The sequence below is a fragment of the Perognathus longimembris genome, chromosome 2 (genome assembly GCF_023159225.1).
Source record: "Perognathus longimembris pacificus isolate PPM17 chromosome 2, ASM2315922v1, whole genome shotgun sequence".
Taxonomy (NCBI): domain Eukaryota; kingdom Metazoa; phylum Chordata; class Mammalia; order Rodentia; family Heteromyidae; genus Perognathus; species Perognathus longimembris.
In genome coordinates, this window is record NC_063162.1 from 15,827,619 (window position 1) to 15,852,196 (window position 24,578).

The window sequence follows — 24,578 nt, forward strand, 5'->3', positions numbered from 1 at the left end:
AATTTTTGGACAAAAACAGTGTACTTTTGCTACAACCTTCAAATAGCATGTCAATTAGTCGACATCATACTTAATTATTGTTTACTTCTACATGTAATCTCAGATTCACAATTTCAAGTGAAATTTCAGGGTTAGTTTTAAAGACTTAATGAACTCATCTCTTCCCATGCATCATTTGTTGAATTGATTTAAACTTTATGAATTGGGCAGATGTAGTGTTGAAAATATATGGTTTATAGCAGGCAGTCCTTGTCTTTGAGTCAGCCATTGTCCGAGTACAGTATGTTTAACCAGGTCAAGGAGTAGAAAATTTGATCTTAATGAACTAGTTCTGACAAAGGTTACTACAGAAGCGATAACTCTATCTAGGCAAAAATTCAATAAATTCAAGATGTGTAACTACTCCAGCTACCCTTTCTCTATTAGACCACACATTTTATCTCCAAAACCCACTCATCACTTCATCTGTATCTCATGTAACATGCAATTCTCACTCTAACAGGTGCCTATCTCTGGCAGCTATTTTCACTTGTCTGCAGTTTGCAGCATTCTTACCCCTATAAGAATGAAATTAAAATAATCATTTACTTGCATATAAAATAAATACATCAATTCTACGTTTCTCTGGCAAATAATGTTATTTTTCCTATTGTTCGTCAATGTTAACCTACAACCTTAACTGGCTCTACAAGAGAATTGTATAAAGAAAGGGTTGGGGATACAGGGCAATGGCAAAGCCTTGGCCTAATGTGTTTTTTTTTTTTTTTTTTGGCCAGTCCTAGGGCTTGGACTAAGGGCCTGAACACTGTCCCTGGCTTCTCTTTGTCAAGGCTAGCACTCTGCCATTTGAGCCACAGCGCCATTTCTGGCCGTTTTCTGTATATGTGGTGCTGGGGAATTGAACCCAGGGCCTCATCATGTATACGAGGAAAGCTCTCTTGCCACTAGGCCATATCCCCAGCCCAAGCCTTGGCCTAATGAAGCCCTGGATTCCATCCCCAGAGGCACAAGACAGGAGTAAATTCTTCTTCTTCTTCTTTTTTTTTTTTTTTTTTTGGCCAGTCCTAGGCCATGAACTCAGGGTCTGAGCACTGGCCCTGGCTTCTTTTTTGCTCAAGGCTAGCACTCTGCCACTTGAGCCACAGCACCACTTCTGGCCATTTTCTGTATATGTGGTGCTGGGGAATCAAACCCAGGGCCTCATGTATATGAGGCAAGCACTCTTGCCACTAGGCCATATTCCCAGCCCCGACAGGAGTAAATTCTAAATGACCATCTTCTGTCCAAGACATGTTACTTCTTTAGTATCCTATATGAAAGTTATCCTCTACAGCTCTGTGCTGTAATGGACTCCTACTGTCTTAAAAAAAAATCACAAAAATGATCTTCTTCAAGACAAAGAATAAAATGATCTCCAGGATTATTTTTGTGAATTATAAGCATCACTTTTTCATCTTTACACTAAAAAAGAGAAGTAGCCATTTTTATTGGACTAATCAGGAAAACTGGGAGTACTGGATAATGATGTCCTTTTCCTATATTATTCCCAGCTCAATTTTGTTGTTTAAGACATAACACATATAAACAATTTATAAGTGAGATTGAGAGACTTACTACATGCTCTCAATATCTGGTCTTACCCTGTTAATTTCACTGCCAATCAGAGGACCTTAGAAACCTTTATACCTTTTTGTAAGCTTATTTTATATGTAAATATATACATACAAACATAAATATAGTCCTCTCTCCATTATAAAATATGGTTCTAAGATGCATCATGTATTAGAAACTCATCTATAGTTAATTACATGTCTTAAGTAACTGCAAAGTGTTGAATCATTTGGGCAGTGCCATTAGCCAATGATGACGTCAGTGGTCTTTGTGCCCCAGACTTCAAGGTCAGTGGAGTTTTCAGGACCTTTCTCCCCATTACTGGTAACTGCTATGATAAATGGATGTCCACAGCATTAGTGAGAATCTAGCCATCTCAGCAGGATCTCAGATTTTTGGTTTGCCTTTTTGTAATGACTATTGATACTGAGCATTCCCATTGGCTATTAAATATTTGAATGTCTATTCAAATTCTTAGCTTCATTTTTAGACTAGGATATCAACCTTTTTATTATTTAGTTGTAAGAGTTCTTTACATGTCCTGGATACAAATCTCCATTCAGTATTTTCTTCTACTTTTCAAGTTGTCTTTTAACCTTCTTTGATATCCTTTGAACCACTGAACCACAAATGTCTTTAACTCTGACAGTCAGGTGTCTCTATTTTCTTCTATTGCTAGACATGCTTTTGCTGTTATATATAAGAAACCACTGCATAACCCAAGGTCAGAAAGACTCTTATAGTTTCTTCTAAGAATGTTATAGTTCAGCTCTTAAATCTAGGTCTATGCTTCATTTTGAGTCAATTTCTGTGTGTAGTATGAGGTAGGAATTAACCTTCATTATTTTGTGCATTCAGCATTACTACTTAAATCTAAATGCATTAGCATGATTGAAAAGATTTTAAAACGTGAAAAAGACAGGCAAGGCCAGATGTGGCAGCACATTCTGCAGCCTACCTACGGGGGAGTCAAGAGGTTTCCAGTTTGAGGCCAACCAAGCAGAAGTCAGTACAACCCTTATCTCAAAAACAAAAACAAACTGGGTATGGTAGTACATGTCTGTAATTCCGGCTAAAATCAATGGTCAAAGACAATTCAGACAATATTAGTGCAAGCTCTTATATATATATATATATATAAAAAAAAGCTAGAAAGCTAAAAGGCTGAGGACATGTTTCAAGTGGCAGAGGACTTGAGTTCAACCTCCTGTTCTGAAGAGGGAAGAGAGGGAGATGAGGGGAGAGGAAAGGAGAGGAGAAATGGAAGGAAGGAGGGGGGAAGGGAGAAAAGAAGAGAGAGGAGGGAAGAAGTAGAAGGGAAGAGGTAGAGAGTAAAGGGAGGGAGGGAGGGAGGGAAAGAGAGAAGGGATGAGGGAGGGAGGGAGGAAAGAAGGAAGGGAGGAAAGGACATTCTAGCTATGCAGAGGTTAAGATGGGAGGACTGTAGTTCCAGGTCAGCTGAAGCAAAAAATAAGTTTGTAAGACTCCATCTCAACAGAACAAACTGGTTATGGCAGCATGTGCTTATCCCAGCCACTAGCAGACCTGTAAATAGGAGGGTCCCAACTTCTGCAAAAGTGAGGGCTTATCCCACAATGTACAGGGTCTCTTTCTTTCAGAGGTGTGCAAATGTCCTTATACAAGGAGGATGCGTATTGCCACTGGTTGGACACCGTTCTCTTATCACACTGCTCAGTCACTTCTGCTCTGCCTAGGTAGGCGTTATTTGTCCAGTGTCCTCGTGTAGCCTTTCTAGCTCTGCCAAACTTGTAATAAGGGTAAGCCTTTTGTTTTAATGGAATGACAGCAATTAAGGCTGAATGGCCTCTCCTGCAGTCAGCACTAAGGTTCTTGACCATTAAAGTCCGGTTAAAGTTGTTGACTGTCGAAAACATCATCAGTAATTTGAATTAAGAAAATGAAAAGGCAACAGAGCGATTTAAAATCCTTATTAAATAGTTTCTTCTCTGGCAAAGAACCAAATTCATAAGATAAGCTAATGGACAAAGCAAATTCTTAATTCTTCAACCTCAAAAACTCATTAGGTTTACCACTAGATTCACCTAGGTTCCTGAAGAATCTAAGGGTATTCTGCTTTTCCTCCACATCGCGGGCCTGCTATGACCTGTTGTGGGACTAGGGGACAGGGCTAGCACACACAGGAAACAAATGCTCTGAACCATCCCCAACAGGCCCAGCATAACCATCATGGTTTTAGGAAGAAACCAGGACTCAGAACCTATCCAAGAAAGAACCTGAATTTCTGTGTTCTGAAACTACCAATAGCTCATTAACAAGCTGTACCGTGATAACTGTGAACAAGACTGTTCTTACATTTAGTTCTATCTGGACTGATAAGATTGCTCTATGAACCCCTTTGACTCAGATTGACAAAGATACCCTCTATCTAGCCTGCCAATAACCAGGGATCAATGGACTATGTCCTAGATGGAAACAAGTGGTTTATCGTTGTTGTTATTTTCAACATACCATGTGAAATTATGCCTTTTTTACTGTCTTTCTTTCCCGTAGTTTTACCCCCCGATATCACTGTAACTGATTTTTAGTACCCTGGATATTGTATATACATGTATTGGAACTATGGAAGGGAAAGGGAATATCGAGAGACAAAGGATTAAAAAGACAAACCAATGCAACAGCAGTACTTACAAAACTATATGGTGTAAGCCAACTGTAGAAATGGTGAGGGGGGAGGCAGGAGAAAAATGAGGGAGGAGGTAACAAGTTGGATAAGAAATGTACTTGCTGCCTTATGTATGAAACTGTAACCCCTCTGTACATCACTTGAACAATAAAGAAATGAAAATAAAAACAAAAACAAGCTGTAAACATCCTGGAGTTAACTCTAAGTTAACCTGAAATTACCCAGGGTATCTCAGATATAAAATCACCACCACTACGCTTTGCTCTGAGATCTGAGAGTCAGAACATTAATGCTTAGTTCTTACTGCCTCTTCATAGCCAGCCCAGGCCTTCAACCATCTTAGGATTTTAGTTAAAAGAACCATCTGGAATTACTCTGCCATTCGCTGATACTTAAAAATCTCCTATTCTTACTACATTTGCCTTAAGGAAAAAATAAAAAGAGAAAAAAAGAAAAGGAAATCATGAACTCAAGAGAGCTTTACATACAAAATTTTAGAGCCCAACTAAAAGGGAAAAAAGTATCTTATGACATGAATGTGAAATGTCAAGAATGTGAATTACCTCAAGAATGAATTACTTAAAAATTCAGTGTGAGTATAGCATCTATTTTCTGCCAGGTTCCTCATAAACATGAAGTTGAGAGGCTACAAGTTGCAAAACATGTGGATGCAGCATGATTATAGGGCATAATTTGAATATAGGTGCAAACTGTATGAAATCTCAATGTGTAATGGGTTTTAGTTACATAATGTACATAGATTAGTTGCTTGAGGACCTTGAACTCAGGACTAGGTACTGTTCCTGAAGTCTTATGCTCTACCACTAAGTCACAGCTTAGCTCTACTTCGAGGTTTTTGCTTTTTAATTGGCATTGAGTCTTTCCTACCCAGGCTGACTTTGAACTGCAATCCTCAGATCCCAGCCTCCTGAGTGTGAGCCACCGACATCTGGCTCTTTCTTCTATTCCGTTAACGCGATAAAAGAGAAATGCCTGTTTCGCTTTTCTCTTCAAGCCATCCATCCAGTCCATGCTGTTGCTGTTTTATAGGCTGGAGTCCCTTAGGCAAATTGCTGTTTTTCCCATGAATGAGTAAGGCAGACAGAACTCCTTGGGAACAAACCTTCTTACTACAAAGTCTATCTTCTCTGTGCTGTGTCAGCCCAGCCCTTCAGACCTATTATTTCCTGGTCTTTTTTTTTTTTTTTTGGCCACAATTAACCAATCAGATAATTCCTTTAAACCACCTATATATTTAATATATAAAAAAACATAAATGGAAGGTAGGAAGAAGGGTTTCATTTGGGGGATGTTTTTTGGTGGTGGTGGTAACTGAGGTCTGAACTCAGGGCTTTACAGTTGTGAGACCGGCTATCATTTGAGTCATTTTGCTTTAGTTTTTTCTGGTAAGGGCCTGATGCTTCGCTGGAGCAAGCCTTAGACCAAGCTCCCACAGACTATGTGGCTGGGACTCCTGGTAGGCAACACCATGCTGTCTGGCTTACGTGTTGATAAGGGGTCTCACTAGCTTTTTGCCTGGGCTGGCCTCAAACCTCCATCTTCCTGATCTCTGGCTTTCAAGTAACTGAGATTACAGGCTGAGATTAAGACATTTTTTTTAAATTGAAGATTTCCTACTGAAGAAACTGTTGTGCCAGTAGCAAAATGTCTCTCAATAGACAGATCATTCAAGTCTGAATTCCAACTTCAGGCTTCACTCAAAATTAAAGCCACCATCTCTAGCCTGCAGGCTTGGCTAGGCAGTAGAACACCTGTCTAACAAATGCAAGGCCCTGGGTTCAAACTCCAGTACTGCTACCAAAACAGCAACAAGAACAATCATAAAACACACAAAAACACTAAGCCATCAGTATCTATGCATCAAATGCTGGACACTGAAGATACAACATAGAACAAAACAAAAATTTTTGCCTCCAAGGCAGTCACAGTCACTTGGCAGATGAGATTATGAACAAATAACCACAACCATTCTCACAGTGGGAGAACATTGTGCCAACAAAGTAGTAAAAGCTCCTAAGTCCTCCTGAAGGGCTGTGCTAAGTCTCTTTAGGAAGATATGGCATCCACACTCTCCAGTAACAAGGAGTTAGGCCAACCTCTAGTTGCAAGTCATGAGATCTTGTTTGTCAAAAATGGCTGGTGCAATCTAGGAATGGATGGTTCCCACTTGGAATCCTCTTTCCTCAGGAGGCTGAGATCTGAAGGCCGGTAGTTTGAGGCCAAACTGGGCAAAAGCATCTGTTAGAATCCACCCCCAAAATAACCAACAAAAAGCAGGGCTGATGGTAGGAGGCCCTGAGTTCAATCTGTAGTACAACCACCAAAAAACAAACAAATCTCAAAACAACAACCAAAGTGGGATGGGGGCTGCTGCAGACAATTCCAATTAATTATTAATCTAATCTCCATACCAAAATGAGAATGTTCTTACTCGAGAATTCTTGTATTTTCCTTGAAATCTTTTTCCTATTTTTCCATTCTCTGTAAATGGCAAATCATCTAGTCATTATTTTCTATTATTTCCACTCTACACTGTATTTAGTCTGCTTCTATGTCTATGGCTGCCATATCTCTTTCCTGAATCACTGCAATAACTTTCAGAAGGGTAGTCTAAGCAATCTTCCCGAATCTGATCACATGACAACCCGTTTTAGAAAAACTACCTGCTATCTACCGCTCACAGGACAAGGGTCTTGTCATCTTCAACACCTCATCTAGCTTACTTCATGCTCTAATCTTTAATACTTACACTGAACTCCTTTTAGTTTCCTTAGCATACAACACCCCCCACATGGTCCTCTACAGAGCTTCCTAAGGCCCTCCTCAACCAGGAGCTCAGTTGCCTTTCCAAACCATCTTTCAGGGTCCTCCAATAAGTGCCCTCTGCATTGCTATTGCCATTCTTACCGAGTTATACAGTATCATCTTAACTGCTTGTCTTGCTCTCCACAAAGCTTTGAGTTCCATAAGGGAAACAACTATTCTAAACATTCTTGTATTTCCTACATAAAGCCTTCTACTTGCCTGACGATGACATTATAGTTCGTGTTGGATAAGTATTTGTTGAATACAAGAATGAATGTATAGACAAACTATAAAGCAAGACTCAATGCCTTCTAATTTGTCATGTTTCTGAAGTATTTCAGAAACCTAATCCTTCATCAAGACCATATTTAAGCTATGAGCCTATCATGAATGACATTTTCTCAAAGACAGAAATAAGAGGTTACCCATAAGCTTAAAAATCAAATGAGCTTTAAAACCTCTTTACGTCTAGTTTACATAGTATATGCTGGGCGCCAGTGGCTCATGTTTGTAATCCTAGCTACTCAGGATGCTGAGACCTGAGGGTTATGGTTCAAAGCCAGCCTGGGCAGGAAAGTTCATGAGACTCTTATCTGGAATTAAGCACCAAAGAAGCCAGAAGTAGAGCTGTGACCCAAGTGGTAGAGTGCTAGCCTTAAGCAGAAAAGCTCAGGGACAGTGCCAAGGCCCTTGAGTTCAAGCTCCATAATAAACATAATAAACAGACAAACAAAAGCTTGCTTCCTAAATCATTTTTGTGGAGAATATACACACAAACATATATTAGGATCATTAAGCCAAGCATTTTTTTTTTTTATTGTTGTTGTTGGTTGGTTTTTTTTTTTTTTTGGCCAGTCCTAGGCCTTGGACTCAGGGCCTGAGCAGTCCCTGGCTTCTTTTTGCTCAAGGCTAGCACCCTGCCACCTGAGCCACAGCGCCACTTCTGGCCATTTTCTATATATGTGGTGCTGAGGAATCGAACCCAGGGCCTCATATATACGAGGCAAGCACTCTTGCCACTAGGCCATATTCCCAGCCCCTAAGCCAAGCATTTTAAAACTAAAACTATGACTACATCTGTACTATTACATTATTTTTGCAGGTAAAATGGTCAGTTTGCATTTTAAACCTAGTCAAAGTGGCACCTTATTACTGACTCACCGATTCTTTTCCAGCTCATTGTGTGTAGATCTAAAAGAAAAAAAGAAAAAGAGCATTAGCCATGCTTGTTCATCAGGCTGCCAATATAACAATGCAATACACTGTCAGACTTTTACAATCTCACTCATTACAAAGAAAAGTCTACATACATTAGGACCATTTATTCAAATACTGTGTTTTCAGTTAATGCTTCTAAATATTCTGAAACTGGAGAATTATTGTCACTCTAATAAAATTAATACCAGTACTTACTTTTCTCCCTATGCTTTACTGATTGTAAACATTGTTAGAATTCACAATCCTATTTAAAAATTTTATTATTATAAAGGTGGTGTACAGAGGGGTTACAGCTAGATAAGTCAGGTAATGAGCACATTTCTTTTTGGACAGTGTCACTCTTCCCTCACTCTCTTACTCTCTGTTTTTCCCTCCCATCCCTACCCACAAGTTGTATAGTTCATTTTCAACATACTATCCGAGTGACATAATCCTATTTTTTTCTTTTTTACAAAAACATATATAGGAAGATCTCTTCTACCTACCTACTTCTACCTAACTACTCCTAAACACAAAGAAAAAGGGACATTTTGGCTACTACAGAAACTGAAACACATGTGTCTTACTGCTAAGGGATACAGGCATATGCAAGCATTCCTGCCTTCTGTGTGAAATGTAAACAAGGAAAAGTTAAACAAGAAAAATACACTAATAGAAAGACAAGACAATATACATTAATAAAATGAGGACATACAGAGGCGAGAAGGATATAGCTCAAAAGCCCAGCCCCGTTTATTTGGTGAGTTGTTCATCTGGCCTCTCAGTATTGCTATCAGACTTCTCATGTACTGAACACCTTCTGTTCCACAGCATGCAAAAGCACTTAAAACTTACAGTCTCATTTTCTTCCTAAAATTGTGTTTTTTCTTGTTTCTTTGGTTTTGGTGGTACTGGGATTTGAACTCAAGGCTTTAATCACTTAAGACTGTTTGTTCTGACAGAGTCCCATTATGTGATGCAGGTTGGCCTCAAACTTTCCATCTTTCTGCCTCAGCCTCCTGAGGGCTAGGATTAGAAGCATGTATCAATCACCACATGATTTATATACCTTTGCTTTATACACAAGAATACTGAGGCTCAGAGATATGAGGAAACATATTCCCATGCCAAATGTAGAGGCTCACTAGTTGTGGGAAGTTTACCAGTGTCTTAGTTCAGGAGCCAAATGACTTAGAAACTACGTACTGTCCCCTGTTCACCTTTTGCTTTCTCGGCAGTTTCATAAAGTCCCAGTCACACAGGATGAAAATAAACTGACGTTCATTTTAAAGAAGTTCACAAAAGGACTTCTCCCTCAACAAATGTAAAAGAGAATGTTTCAACAGCAGACAAATGAACAGGAAATACATATGTGTACAACTGAGATTTTAAAAAAAAAACACCTGAAAAGAAAGTGGGATATTCTACTTTAAAAGAGACTGAGTTCAAAACTCAATAAATTTCAATGAAACCTCTATCACCATACAATCATTTATTAAAAGCTTTTATTGTTCTTTTTGTCTAGATGGGATGTAAAAGAGTAAGATAAAAAGGGGAAATGGCATATTTTAAAGATATTTTAAATAAAAATGTTCTTCAAAATATGAATGGCTAATCAAATATGAGATTCTCTGCCCCTTCTTGGCAAACAGACTTGGGTTTAATTGCTTTTCTCTGAGAAAACAAACTAAGTAAAACAAAATTAAGAGGCAATTCACACACAAAATATGAGAGCAAGTAATAAATGCCAACATTTTAAGAAGAAAAGAGTAGATTCTGGATCATGGTAAACATGTCCTCAACAATCTGGCGATCCCATGGGTACCAATTAAGATGAAAAAAAAAGTGCTAATGATAATATACACAAAGATAACCAATTGTGGAATTCCAATATTACATTGAACCTATTATAAAGAACTTAATCTGACTCCCTGCTGTGAACAAAATTAAAGCAGCGGGTTCTTTTTACCTTTCTCAAACAGAACCTTTTCACCAAGCCAGAAATTACATGTCACATTTAGTTATATCACTGATAAAATTTAGTAAGACTCCCAAGTAATAAGAAACAAGAATGACCACAAATATACTAATCATTATGATACTGCCATATTCTTCTCATTTTTACTGTTCTGGTGAGCTAATACCAAGTTAAAAATATTAGTACTTTCAGTGTGCCAGGCTGCATTAAGCTCCAGAATTTCCAGTTGGTAAATTCAAGCATGATCATAACTCGAGGCAAAACAAACATATGAAGAGAAGGACAATATTGTGGGAATTCAAAGAAGGTAGAATGGGGCTTCAAGAACACTTCTGGAATAGGATGGCATTTGATCTAGGGCCTGAACAATGGGTACATTTCCCACTGATAAAGTCTGGAACCTGTTATGGATGCCATTCCAAGTAGAAGGGGTAAGTGAAAAAGCAGAAATATGAAGTTCAAAGCAAAATCAGTCAGGTAACATGGTACAGATGGCACACAAACCCATGGTGTTTGAAATTTTAGAAAAACTTTCAGTTTAATATTATCTCTTGCTCACACTAGCTGTATTAACTTTGGGACAAATTATTTAACTTCCCAGATTCACAGTTTCCTCATTTTAAAACTGGCATATTGTCATGTGCCTTGGCTAGTTATTGTAAAAAGGGGAGAAATATACGTAAAAGCATCTAACACATAGTAAGGACTCAATAAATGCTAGTCAGTGCTTTTGGACACTTTGTTTTTGAGACAAGATTTCATTATGTAGCTCAGGCTAGCCTAAACTCACAATCTTCCTGCCTCACCTTCCAAAGTGCCAGGATTACAGGCCTGTGCCACCCCCACCTGGCTATTTTTATTATTTTTCACAAGACTAGAAATACATTAAACATGAAAACAGATTCTATGTATTATCTGGATTGGCATATAGAATGAAAAAAAGTAAAGGGCAAAAGTGCCAAATTAAAAAAAAAAAAAGAATGAAAGAGGAGGAAGAGGGAGAAAGGTTAAGGATGTTTTTATACACCTATGGAAATGTCACAATGAAACCCCAGCTCATATGATGAATGTATGCTACTAAGAAAAAGGCATTGTCTTAAGTATATGACATGAGACAATCTGATAGGTTTTCCAAAGGTTTTAATCTAGCATCAAGCAAGCAAACACACGTTCATAATGCTAGAGACACTGAAAGACATGATGGGTATCTGAAGCCACTTGGTCATTTAGTCAGCTATGTGGTTAGCAGTTTGACAGTAAGAAAGAGCCTTAATGATATGCACACAGAGAAAATAATAGTCCAAATAGTGATGGCAATACATGAGTAATGGAACATAACAATATGAACACACAAGAAACAACCCTTTTGCTTTTCTGCCAGTCTATATCAATCAGGTCCTTCTAATGATGTGTCACTGAAAACATCCAACTACGACACATTCCCTGCAAGGTTTACATATGGTTAGGAGTATCTTGCCCATTTGGCTAGTCAACACATTTTGCTTCTAATGAAATATACTTCTGCATGCAACTACTAATGACTATCCTTCTTTATGATACCTTTACTCTAAATGCAGCTTCCAAGACAGAGAAAGACGTTTCTATCATTTTATCACTGAATCACAATCTCCCCCCCAAAACACACACACACACACACACACACACACACACACACACACACACACACACACACACACAGAGCTAACAGAGCTAACATGCCTTTTGGAGAGAAATCCTAGTATCTTCCCTCCTTGGGTGGGCATCGTTATTTCAACTAGAGCTGTAAGTGCTCACTGACTCCAGTGTGGCTCCAATATATAAACTTCAATCCTTTCGGTGTCAGTGGGTGAAATAAAGCATAGGATTGACAGTGCTCAAGAGCAGAGCTGCCGTGGAAGCAAAATAAAAGCCTTCACACTCACCAGATTTTTAAATAGGGTAAACCAAAATAAATAAAGAAAAGCACTCTAACAAAAATATGAAAGAACTGTTAATACATGCTTACACCCATTAACATTATAATCAGCCAAATAATCAGGATTAGATTAATATCTGGAAAACTGTCGTTGCTGGAAAAGAAATGATCAAAGAATCATGCTGTATCCAAAAGGAAGCAATGCTCTTCCATGTCTAAGAAGAAATCTAAGAGAGACAGCTGCTGGGTTGGAATGGTGTACATCCTGCTTAAAATCCAGCTTGCTATTAACATCAACTACCACCTGTGCCACATGACTTAGACCAATCACTAAAATCATGTCTTGGATACCTGTGCTCTAACCATAAAATGATGATGATGTCTTACCTTCACAAAGCAGAGAACTGTACTACATGAAATCTTGAATTCTATGACTTGTGATCTCCATCGTCATTCAGTATTCTGACACCCTCCCTCCAAATGCCTCTCATCTAATAAAGAGAAGCAGTTGTCTTTCTGACTTAAAAGGCATAACCGGAGGGGGGGGGGTATGAGGGACGAGGTAACAAACAGTATAAGTAATGTATCCAATGCCTAACGTATGAAACTGTAACCTCTCTGTACATCAGTTTGATAATAAAAATTTGAAAAAAATAAAAAACAAAGATCACTTGCTTTCACATTATGCAAATAGCTTTACAGGGACTTCCTCTGTACTGTACTGCTCCTCAATATTCCATAGCACACTGTGTACTTGTAAAGAAAAAGTAAAATAATGTGAACAGTGAGTATGACTCTAATCATTAAAAAATTAAAATTTCCCAAAGAGAAAAATAAAAATAATAAAGTCCCCCCCCCCAAAAAAAAAGGCATAACCATGCAAGCCTCCTTCCAAACGATACTTCTGGGGAGGGAAATGTCCACAAGGAACCCAGCAACAGGACACTTAATAGAAGTATTTAATAGAAAGCCCAAGTTAGTTTAGTGTAGGACATTATTTATTGTTTGATATTTAACTCAGTAATGGTAAAAGAAACACACCTTAGAGGATGTAATCACCTTCAACAATATTACAGCCATTACGACTTTAACCACTACTAGTCTCCATTTCTTTTAATCCTGAAACTACTTTTTTTTAATGAGTAAAGACTTTTTTATATAGAAAAATCTTTTTAAAAATTCACATAACAAGTCTTCATTCGATTCTTCACTGAACAAGCAGGTACATATTTAACAAAAATGATAAAGAAAACATCTGAAATTATTTCCAGTGGGGAAAAACTCTCTAAAATTATCCTAGAAAAATAACTTACCACTCTTTCTCTCCTCCTCAACCTTAAAAATCCATAAAGACTGTGGCAAAGGGCTATGAAGCTGAAAATAATACAATCACGCCTCCTAAAATAAAATGACTTTATTCTATAGTTTAGAAAGTTAAGCTGGGGGCTGGGTGGAGTGGATGTAAGAAAAAAGAGACAAATACAGCAAGAATACTCGGAGTACCTACATGATAAAGAAAGTGGGAAGTGTGAAATGTCTAGAAGAAATGAACAGATGGAATGGGGAAATGATAGAACTGACAGCACTGGACACTTAGATGGACATGTTTGACTGGAACCCCTCTGTGCACGTTTTGAAGTTCAGAAAGTAACAAAAATAAAATTTTAGTTACATTAAAAAGTTAGCCAAAGCCCTAGGCGTAAGAGGAACATTATTTTTGTTATTTTAACATTCTTGATCTTAGCAGATGGAACTGAAACACTGCTGATATGGTAAGAGCCTTTAACCGTCCCAAGATGCTAAAGAGAAGAAATTACTGTGGTACAGCCAGTTGAAATTCAGGCACAAATTAGTTACCTAATTCTTTGCAGGTCTTAAGACAACGCAACTACTATGTAGATGGGCACAGGCTCATACCAACATTTACTGCCCAAACTGACAAGCCTTTGACTTCTACATGAGTGTTCTTTAATACATGAGTGTTCTTTAAAACAGGAGTTCTCTAATACATAAGTGTTCTTTAAAACCAATACAGCATTCTGCAGTTACTACAGTACAGTTACTTGAGGACCTGGCACACCTGGCCTCCCAGTACCTGAGAGGCTGAGGCAGGAGGATTGCTATGTTGTCTGAGCTACAGACTGAGACCCTGTCTCAAAAAACAAACAACAAATGAAAAGAAATGGCAATTTAGAGATTTTATTCTTGAGATATTATATATTGTTTTCCTTTCCAAATGTACTGTCATTAGCATCCCTTAAGACACAAAGTAATAGAAGAGTTTGTCAAACCAGAAGTTGTATTTTCTATCATTTTTCCTTCTAGTCTAATATGGTACTTGGCACAACAAATAATAATCAACAAAAATTTGAAACTCTGAATTTTCATTTCAGATAGTCTACCTGAAGTTTGCATTTTTTCCTCTCTCTCTCTCTCTCTCTCTCTCTCTCTCTCTCTCTCTCTCTCTCTCTCTCTCTCTCTCTTCTTTTTTTTTTTTTTTTTTGGCCAGTCCTGGGGTTTTGGAACTCAGGGCCTGAGCATTGTCCCTGGCTTCCTTTTGCTACCTCTTGAGCCACAGCACCACTTCTGGCTTTTTCTGTTTATGTGGTGCTGAGGAATTGAACCCAGGGCTTCATGCAGGCTAGGCAAGCACTCTAACGCTGAACCACATTCCCAGCCCACATTTTTCCTTTCTTTGCAAAACACGAACAGCACCGTAGCAGAGTTACCTTTCACCGCAGAAGAAAGCAAAATAGGCTGTCCTTATCTCTGAGAAGGTTTTAGTACAACAAATGGGCCACAAATTTAAGAAACTATCAAGACAACTACTTGTGGAACAACAGGCTTCTGGGGTCCGTTGCTTCTTCTTCTAAGTAGCCTTTACTTTCTCTTTGTGAAATAAACTCTATGTGACCTTACTGTATATATTTTTAAAGAGTCAACTATTTGTGCAAACATGATGAACACCGTCAAGTATTGAAGGCTCTGATCTATTACAGCAGATGAGGCACGACTTCCTTGAGGAAGCGATGACCTGTTGAGGAAGATTGTTATTTAACAGAGACAACCTGGCAAGGGGGTTGGGGGGACAGACCTGATTGCCAACCGGAACAAAGAGACCTTCAGGTAGAAGGAAATGTGTTTAAAGGCAGCCCCATATAATTCATGGGGACAAAAAGGAGAAAAAGCAAACTATTTTCCAAATACCCTGCTGTTTGATTGTAATATTTCGCTCCCCTACTTTCATAAAGCAGAAATATTAAGTACAGAGCTAAGGAAAAATTATTTCTACTGTTTCAGTTTAATATACTAGTTCCCTTTCATAAACCCCAGCCTAAAACCTTACACATGAATAGATCTACCTTAAGGTAATATATTCTAAAATCTATTTCTTTCTCTCTTGCTTGTGACTTAAATTCCCATGAGAAATTTCCTTCCTCAGTTTTAGGTGCAAGGTCTAAGTTCCCTCAGGCACTATCAGAATATAATACGATTATGATTTTACAAACTTTCTCACATGCTGTGCTAAATCACAGTAATCAGTACTGTGGTCCCACACAATATAGTAGAATCTTAATAGGAACACTACCATGAAAAAAAAACATTAGTTAAAACCCCAAGATGAGTCAGTGTTAAGAATAAGAGATGACAAAGATTGCCCTTTTAATGACCCATTATGTAATTAGCAAACTTTAGAAATGTATGTCTTATTTATGCCTCTGTAATCCTTCAGCTGCTAGTAAAAATGCTACACATTCAATGACAGAGGTAAACTGAATTCTACTAAGTTAATTAAAACTGTCAATAAATCAGTTTTAGAACTCCAGAGCAGCCTTGTGAGGACTTCATACATCATCTTCTGTAACAGATGAAAACTTAAGGGATGAAATGTCATGTGATCATAAGCTTGGTTTCAAGAAAATATCAATTATGACCCCATTCAGGTCCCCTTTCCTATCTCTTTCTATGCCTCCAAGTTTTGAAAGCAATTTTTTTTAAATCTATGCATGGATGGAAGTCAAATTCCTGAAGAGGCCATAATTTCTGGTTAGTTAGCTAGAGAAACTAAGGGCTAGCAAATTTATATCTATGGCTTTTAAATGTTGTGTACTATACCATATTGTTATCTTAAGCATACCACACCACACAAATAATATAAATTCACCACAAACACACAGATGCATTAAACTTAGGTTAATTTTATAATTTAAAATTGTAAGTTTAACCTAGGCATGAGTGGCTTATGCCAGTAATTGCAGCTACGCAGGAGGCTGAGATCTGAGGATCTTGGTTTCAAAGCCAGTTCAGGCAGGAAAGTCCATGAGACTCTTATCTCCAATTAAGCACCAAAACAGATGGAAGTGGAGCTGTGGCTCAAGTGGTAGCATGCTAGCCTTGAGCAAAAAAGCTTAGGGACAGCACCTAAGCCCTGAGTTCAAGTCCCAGGATGGGCACAATTTTTTTAAGCTGATAAAGCATAATAGCTTAAGAAAAGACAAAAAGGCAACATGTTGTTCAATAGGCAAATCAAAGGGAGAAGAGTGAATCCTTGCCTCAGTGAGGTCTGACATACAGAATAAAAGTTCAACCTCATGAGCGAACTACAACTGATGTCTATGGAAACCTCTAGTTGTTTTCTGCACCAAGAACTCCCTGCTGCTTACTCCCTACCCTGCCTCCCCAAAGGACTACCCAATCCTCTTGGAGTGCTCACCCCACAAGTGAATCATTCTCTAGATAAGGTTAAGGAATCAGAAACAAAGTCTCCTTTAACTTCTTCCTATGGATGGGAAAGGGAGCGTTTGTTGGTCTAAAATCTTTTAGGAAAGGACCTTTGAAAATTTCATGACATGACTCTTTGGGATACATAACTTCTTGGAACAAAAACCCTGGACAGCCAGATGCTAACAAAAAATTTCAAAAGTGGAAGTGGACTAAGTCTCAGTGCATAGAGACAAACATATGCTAAATAAATCTATTTAGAAAAAAAAAGCGTATCTGTTCTGGTTGAAGGATAAGCATCAGCATCGTTTTTCTCTTCCTTTTTGCTTTAAAGCCCCCTCCCACATCAACTCATGTTACTATAAGATGAAAACTTATACAACATGGTCTTCCCCTCCTCCTTAAAAAAAATAGGTCAGGCTCACTACCTTACTATTCTACCTAAATATTTTCATTCATTTAACAAAGCCCTTTGATTTAAAAAAATATATAATGCCAGAGCTATTTCAGATTTTTTTCTTGGATCATTCTAAATTTGGAAAACAAAGAAAACCGGGTCCAAGATTACCTTTAGCATGTGGCTATGTGTATGAACATGTGCTCTGACGTCTCCTCTGTCTGCTCAGTCATAAACACTCCATCTTAAGAATCTCAGCAAAAACTTTAGTTTGCTTTTCCCAATTCTGTTCCTTCCCTTCCAGAGTCTGCTTGTGACTCCTAGACTTTCTTGTTTTAAAAGGGTCACTCACACACACACACGGTGGTGAAGACATTTATTTTGTGTTGCTCAACTTGGAAAAAACAGAGGAGTCCAGCAGGACCAACACCTCCAAGTCTAGACCCTTCCCTCTTGTCCTCCTTTCTAAACCTCCCCAGTTTGCTACCTGTTGGCAGTGCTGGTGTTGCTGCTCCCAGGGCTGTGTTTCTGTGCCCGGCTCAACCTCCGTGGGGGCTTCGAATGCTGTAGTCGGGGGCTTGGCATGGAAGGGAATGCTGAGGCGTAGCCATGTTCACACTCTAAAAAGAGCAAAGGGGAAAAAAGGTGTAAGAAGAACAGAGAAACCCACATCCACAGCTCGAAAAACCCAAGGTCCCACAGGTTCCTGAAAATAGGAATAGAGGTGAAGTATTTCTACTCTTTTTGGTTAGAAAAAAAGAAAGGAAGGAAGGAAGGAAGGAAGGAAAGAAAGAAAGAAAGAAAGAAAGAAAGAAAGAAAGAAAGAAAGAAAGAAAGAAAGAAAGAAAGAAAGAAAGAAAGAAAGAAAATAAATCCCAGTTCCTGGCTGGGCATGATGGTGAACTCCAGTAGTCTTTAATCCCAGCATTTTGGATGGAGAAGCAGGAGGATCCCGAGTTCGAGGCCAGCCAGCACAGACCCTCCCCACAAATTGCAGGGGGCTTGCCTGCACATCAAACTTGTGGTAGGCAAACCCCACCCATTACCTGAAGAGTGTCCTGACACCTTCGTAACCAAGTACTTTTTCTCCTTTTCCCCAGGAGGCCTTTTGGATTCAAGCACTGTGGTTTCTGAGTGTACTTGTCCGTCCCCCGGCCCCTACCCCCCACTACCACCACCAAATTTCACTTTTCCCTGAACTGTTTTCATTCTCCAGAGTCTCTCCAGGTCTCATGCTTGTGGTAACTCCAGATAAAATTTCAATCGCCAAGTCCTGGTCCTTTTGCCACACGTCCCTCCCTCCCATTCTCCCCCGCCCCACGCGGTTCTTTCCCCTTCTGGGAGGCCCATCCCCCCCGTTCCCCCTTTCCCCCCCCCCCCGCCCCCAGCTCGCCCGGGACGGCCCACACTGCAGGTGTCCAGCCCCATTCGGGGTTCACCCGGCGCCGCGCACCCCACCCCTCTGCCCAAGCACGCGCACCGGCCCCAAACTCACCTGCGCCCGCAGGCTCGGCGAGTCGCCCACCTGTCACTCTTGTATTCTTTCACACCTGCGCGCGCCCGCCCGCCACTCGTGCGCGCGCGCGCCGCCCCCGCCGGCGGGCTCCCGCGCGCGCGCGCCCCTGCACGCCCCGCCTGTCACTCGTGCGCACACCCCCTCCCGCCGCGTCTCCCCTCAGCAGCGCACGCACTTCCTCTTGCACACTCGCGCACCTCTCCTCAGCAGCCGCACCGCGCTCTCCACGCGGAGCAAAAGCTCACGGGCTCAGGCAGCGGCGCCTAGCCGTTACCTCGTTCCCGGCGCTCCAGAAACTCGGCGGCCTCCAGCAGGCGCTGCACGTTGATCATCCGCACCCGCTCCATGGGCACCGCGGGTGGAGACCGGCGCTCACCGCGCTTCCGCCCCTGGCCGACAGGAGGCGCCACAGGCGGCTACAGCCTCACGCCACCCCAGGACGTGTGCGGCGGGCGGGCGGGCCAGCGCTCTCCGCCGACCCAGCTGCCTCCGCCGCGCCCGCCGCGCCCGCCGCGCCGCCTGCAGCACGCGCGCGGTTTGTTTACCTCTCGGCGCGAGCACAGGGGTGGGGCGAGAGCAGCGACGCGGCTCGCTCCGCCTCCTTCTCTGCCCCCTGGGAAACGTAGTCCCGCCCCCGCCCACTGCACGCCGGGAGTCGTAGTACATACACTACGGAGCGCGCCTGCGCTTCACGATTCCGCGATGCCTGCTGGGAGACGTAGTTTCTAGAGGCTGGCTTCTCCCTCCAGGATAGAAAAAAGAAGTTGCCAGGGCTTAGCTTCCGAGACGCACGGAAGGATGGAGTTAAGTCTACACCCGAAGTGGCTCATTTCTCCGCACTTCCCACAGCTTCCCAGGGACTGGAACGTTCAGGGGGCGAACTCCCATGTTTCAGTCATCCATCTACTACTATATTCTCATGTAACTACTGTGCCTCGGTTTCCTCATCTACAAAATGAGAAAAACACCACATTTGCAAGGTTGGCACACTCAGAATCACGTGATAAGCCAAAAAAAAAAAAAAAGCGCTGTCCAGAAATAAGACATTAAATCAGAACCAGAAAGGACGTCTATAAAAAAATTGTTTTACTCTCCCTTCCCAACAATCTCTTGTTGCTTTTAGACAACAGGAAGACCACTCTGGTGCTATATCTCATTGAGAGCCTAAGTGATTTGGTACTGGAGTTACCCCTAATTCTGGTCAAATCTGGACTCTGCTACTTAAGCTGGACGTACAGACTCTTCAAACTCCATTTTCCTCATGTACAAAATGAATATATTCCTTCCATGTATCCATACTGCTGAGGACCTGCAGTGAGTCAGGCACTGATGCGGACTTAATGTGCACAGTAATGAGAGAAGCAGACTCCATGGAACCTGCTCTCGGGGAACATGCATCTACAGTAGGGCTTATTGTGAAGATTGATTGAAATAATTCCAATAGTACGCAGCAGGCGCTCAATAAATAGAAGCAATGGTGATTGCTTCCTCCCGTGCTTCTCTCCCTAAAAAGGTAACTGACAGCCAAAGCTAAAGAAAGTAGAGAGCATATTTAGAAGCCACCACTACCTCCTCCAAGTCCTCCATCTGACAAGTCACCAAACCCCCAGCCCAGGGTTTCTCAACCTTGACATTATTGCCATTTGGAGTCAGATAATTTGCTGATGACATGGGAATTTTCTTGTGAGCGTTGTGAAATGTTTAGCAGCATCCCTGGCCTCTACCCACTAGATGCCACTAGCACACCACCACCCAGCAGGCATGACAACTGAAAATGCCTGCAGACATTGCCACATGTCCCTGGAGGCACAAAACCACCCCCAGTTGAGAACAACTCTAGGGAGAGGAAGGACAAGAGAGCTGGAACTGCTCAGTGCTGTAGGAACAAGCTAGGAACTATGTAAACATATCATCTACCACGTCTTCCCCCTCTGATTATTTTAACCTGCTGGTAGACATCCAAAGTATCAGGAAGCTCTTAGTGAGGGAAAAATGTCTCCTTCCCCATGGTCATTCCATTGGCTACTACAGCGATCCATCTTAGGAAGGATAGCTTACCCTCTCAAAAATGCTATGTCTTCCATGCTGACTTTAATAACCTCTCCCTTTCCCTTCGTACTTTTTTCAAAATGAACAAGATCTCTAACGAGGTCACAGGTGCAAAATTTTGCCAGTCTTTAAAAATATTTGGCATAACAGTTAAGAAATAGATGTTCCATCAAATTCAGAGAGACCTGAAAGAAGAGGCGTTCACAAGCCACGTAAGAATTTTCTTTTTGAAAAGCTTTGGAGAAAAAGACAGTGCTTTTTCAGCTGTTGGCTAGGCGTGCGTTTATTTATTTATTTATTTATTTAGGCTATTTCTGCTCTGGGCTTTCCCATTAGGTAACCCAACCATTCTGCCTCCTCAGCAAGAGATGTATTGGGAAGGATTAAAAATAAATTATTTAAAAGAAAATACCATTCACTCAGAAACATCTGTTAGTTAAGGATAAAAATTATTAGGTTAAAAGTCTCCACCACATTTAAAACCCCTTAAGCCTTAAGATCCAAATTGCCAAGGGCAACTGAAAAGAGCAACCAAAGAGGTTGTTTCATGGCAAATAAAAGTCTCCTTAGGCCAATGGCAGGCAGTCTTAAGGGGCATGCAATCGAGAAAAGTAGTACAGCCTGAAACCATAGAAGAATTCAAAATGGGTTTAATCCCACACATCAGGTCATAGAGTCAGCAGGTTAGTTAAGAGAAAGCTAGATAGGTGTGTGGAGCCTGTGTCAGGCTTTTCAGGGGTGACTAGGTGAATTAGCCTAAAGCCATGATCAACAGGCAGATGAAGAGACAGGAAACAGCAGAAGAGTCACAAAAGGCCACTTGCACGTGCTGAAGAAGAGGAGAGGCAGCGGTGTCAGCGGGCAGTCATAAGGGCTAGGTTAGGCACTGAAATCTCCAGCCTTTTCTAGCCATCACGGCAGTCACGGTGGCTTCCACTTCCTTCTTGCTCTGGCCTGCAAGTCTTGGACATGGACCACCAGAGCTCCCCACAGCCCCAAGCATAGGGTTTCATCCTCTCTGGAGAGATGCTATCCATACAGGGGAGGCCAGAGGCAGCCATGGCTTTGCTGGGAGCTCAGATGAAGCCAGTATGCCCTACAGATGGAGTTGGGCAAACCGGAAGAGCAAAGCTTCCAAAATCTACTGATGGAAGAACCGTGGACCCTTACCTAAACAGTCCCATCCTCTCCCTGAAGTGAAATCTCATTTGAAAATTTAACACATCCCTCAGAATCTCCCAACTCCATAACAATCACAGCCTGGATAGAGACAATCTGCCTCCTGAAGAAGCAGGCAAAGCTCCCAGGTCTTAGCGGTCCCCTGCTCCCTCCCCATTCCTCCCCCCACCCCACCCCAGTCTACTACAGCAAATCTCCAAGTAGTTTATTGCAAAAATCCTCACAGAGGCTGATGTGATATAGGTAGTCAGGAGAGATGAAGGAGGTTGGGGGAAGGGCAAGGTCCATGAAATTAGGTCACAAATCCAAAGCCACTGCCAGGGTGACACCTGGTGCTTGGGAGACCTTCCCTGAATCTACAACCGGGTACCCTTGTGGTCAGTAATTACTATTAAGGTTGAGGGCTTTCAAATGATCCAACTCGGGGGCCAGGGGAGGGTGAGCTTTGAGCTCCTAACATTGATAACCATCAGTAACACTTAACACCTCTTGCTAACCCCCACCCCCAAATGACGACCACATCCCCCCCCCCCCCACTTCTTCCTCCAGAAACATGAAGAGCAGCAGCCAGTATTTGCTCTGCCCGGTGAGTCAGCCTTGCCTAACTTCATGCGTAAGCTCTCCACAAGTCAGCAGCAGGCTCGGAGCTGCTGCGGGGCTGTGTGCAGAGATAAATTTGGGTCTGAAGGAATGACGTAATGCTAAACCCGAGAGGTAGCTGCTGCCTCCCAGGGCTCCTCCTGTCGCCAGGGCACCAGCTAGCATCTCCAGCACACTGGAACGCGCCCATCCACCCAGGTGCCCAGTTAGGGAGCACAGAATGGAGGGGAGGTGGGAAGGGGGCAGCAGCAGGGGAGGCAGTGTTAATCTGAGATGGCCAAATCTGGAAGTTTGTTGTTTTTGTAACTCCAGTTTTTCTGGGGAGATCAGGCCACTGGCAGAAGCTCAAACAGCTGCTCTTGCCTTCCATCCTGCCCAATCTCTTCCCTTAGAAAAGGGCTTTTTACAGCCTATTAAATGGCCCTTATCACAGCAGCCTATTTCAGGGGTTCTAATGGAGGTATTAATCTCTCAAATGTCCTTTTTTTCTTTTGCATGAACTTGAATCCCAGAAGAAACCTGCATTGCAGGGCTGAGCTAAGGTGCACATCTGCTGTTGACCCAGGAGCACTTAGGGATATACTACGGTGCACCTAGCAAGGTATAACCTGCTAAAGGAAGGCTCCTCAAATAACATGTCATGCTTTCAGTCAATGAACTTTCTATCATTCAGCCTATTTCTCAAAGCAGTCACCATTTTTTCAGCTGAGAACATTTTGGTTCAGAGAGGTGTGGTAATTTGCCCAAGTCCCCACAGCTGCCTATAGAACCAAGAGAACAAGGGTTACAACCCAGGCCTTAAGCTCTGGTCTCATCTCCATAAGTCTTTTTATCTGGTTGATTCATGTTTAAAGGAAGAGAGGGGGACTGAACAGGAGGGAGTAAGCTTTCTGATCTTTTAAACCTGTGGGGCCCGATCCTTTAACTATCAAGATCAAATTACATCCCCAGAGGATCTGAGAGCTGCTTTGGTTTTCTGTTTAGGATTCAATCTCCCCCAAAGAAAGGCTGCCTCCAGCATCAATTGCTTCTCTGCTCGTGTTGACCACAAGTCCAGGGTCCAACCTCCGATGCCAGTTTAATTAAAAGACCACCGGGATAAACAATCTGTTGTGCGAAGTAGCTGCCCTCCTTAGAAATGCCTCCTGAGTACTTTCTCTTTATTTATTTATTATTGTTTTCCAAATACTTGTTTCAAGCGACAGAGTCAAAAATTATTTTCTTATAATTTGCAGTTTGTATGGCTTTTTGGCCATCTCGAGTTTAGAAATTGGTCAGCCATGATGTCATTCTCTTGAAGCACCATTTAATTTCATGAATATTTTGTTTAAAAATTTTCGAGTCTATAGCCTGAAGAATAAACTGCAATTTTCTTTTTGCAGGAGATGTCAAGATCTTGGTATTGTAATAATCTAGTCTTTCCAAGTTAGATGCAGCTTAAGTCTTAAAAAATAATTTTTAAAAAGACCACCGAGTTTTCTCTTGCTGCTAAGAGAGTGCCTCACATTCTTGCCATGGGTCCTGGGAAACGAGCTCTGGCTGTCAGGTGCTGGTCTCGAGTGGAGACCATCACCCCTTTCTAAGTGACCCGACTTGAGACTTGTAGAGGCCCATGCAGGCCCCGGGCACTGTCTCACATCTAGTTCCCTGGTGCCTCGGATCTGCGTGCTCAGCCTCAGGTGTAACATTTACAATAAAGACACAGGCCCTTGCCAGGTGCCTCACATGTAATCACATGGCTCTCACATGTAATCCTAGCTACGCAGGAGGCACAGGGCTGAGGATGGGGTTTGAAGCCAGCCCCCGCAGGAAAGTGTAAAGTTTGCCAAAAGCAAACCACCACAGGATTCAGTCAGAAGAAAGCACCAGCCTGCACCGGATGTAGGTGTGAAGAGCTGTGCCAGGCCACACTGGAGAGCAGGG

At 41.5% G+C, this 24,578-nt stretch overlaps 1 protein-coding gene across 2 annotated transcripts in view; it reads right to left on the reverse strand.

The window, feature by feature from the left end:
* Mxi1 (MAX interactor 1, dimerization protein) overlaps positions 1-24,578 on the reverse strand; it is a 64,479-nt gene that overhangs the window by 25,924 nt on the left and 13,977 nt on the right. Inside the window, exons 1-3 of one of the 2 annotated variants that reach the window (XM_048338284.1) lie at positions 19,102-19,326; positions 17,799-17,931; positions 8,264-8,293 (exon numbers count right to left, since the gene is read on the reverse strand). In XM_048338284.1, the coding sequence (XP_048194241.1) occupies positions 8,264-8,293; positions 17,799-17,931; positions 19,102-19,174 (236 nt within the window). In that variant the 5' untranslated portion in view covers positions 19,175-19,326. Of the gene's footprint in view, positions 1-8,263; positions 8,294-17,798; positions 17,932-19,101; positions 19,327-24,578 lie in introns of those variants that run through there. The other variant, XM_048338283.1, reaches the window with a different exon arrangement.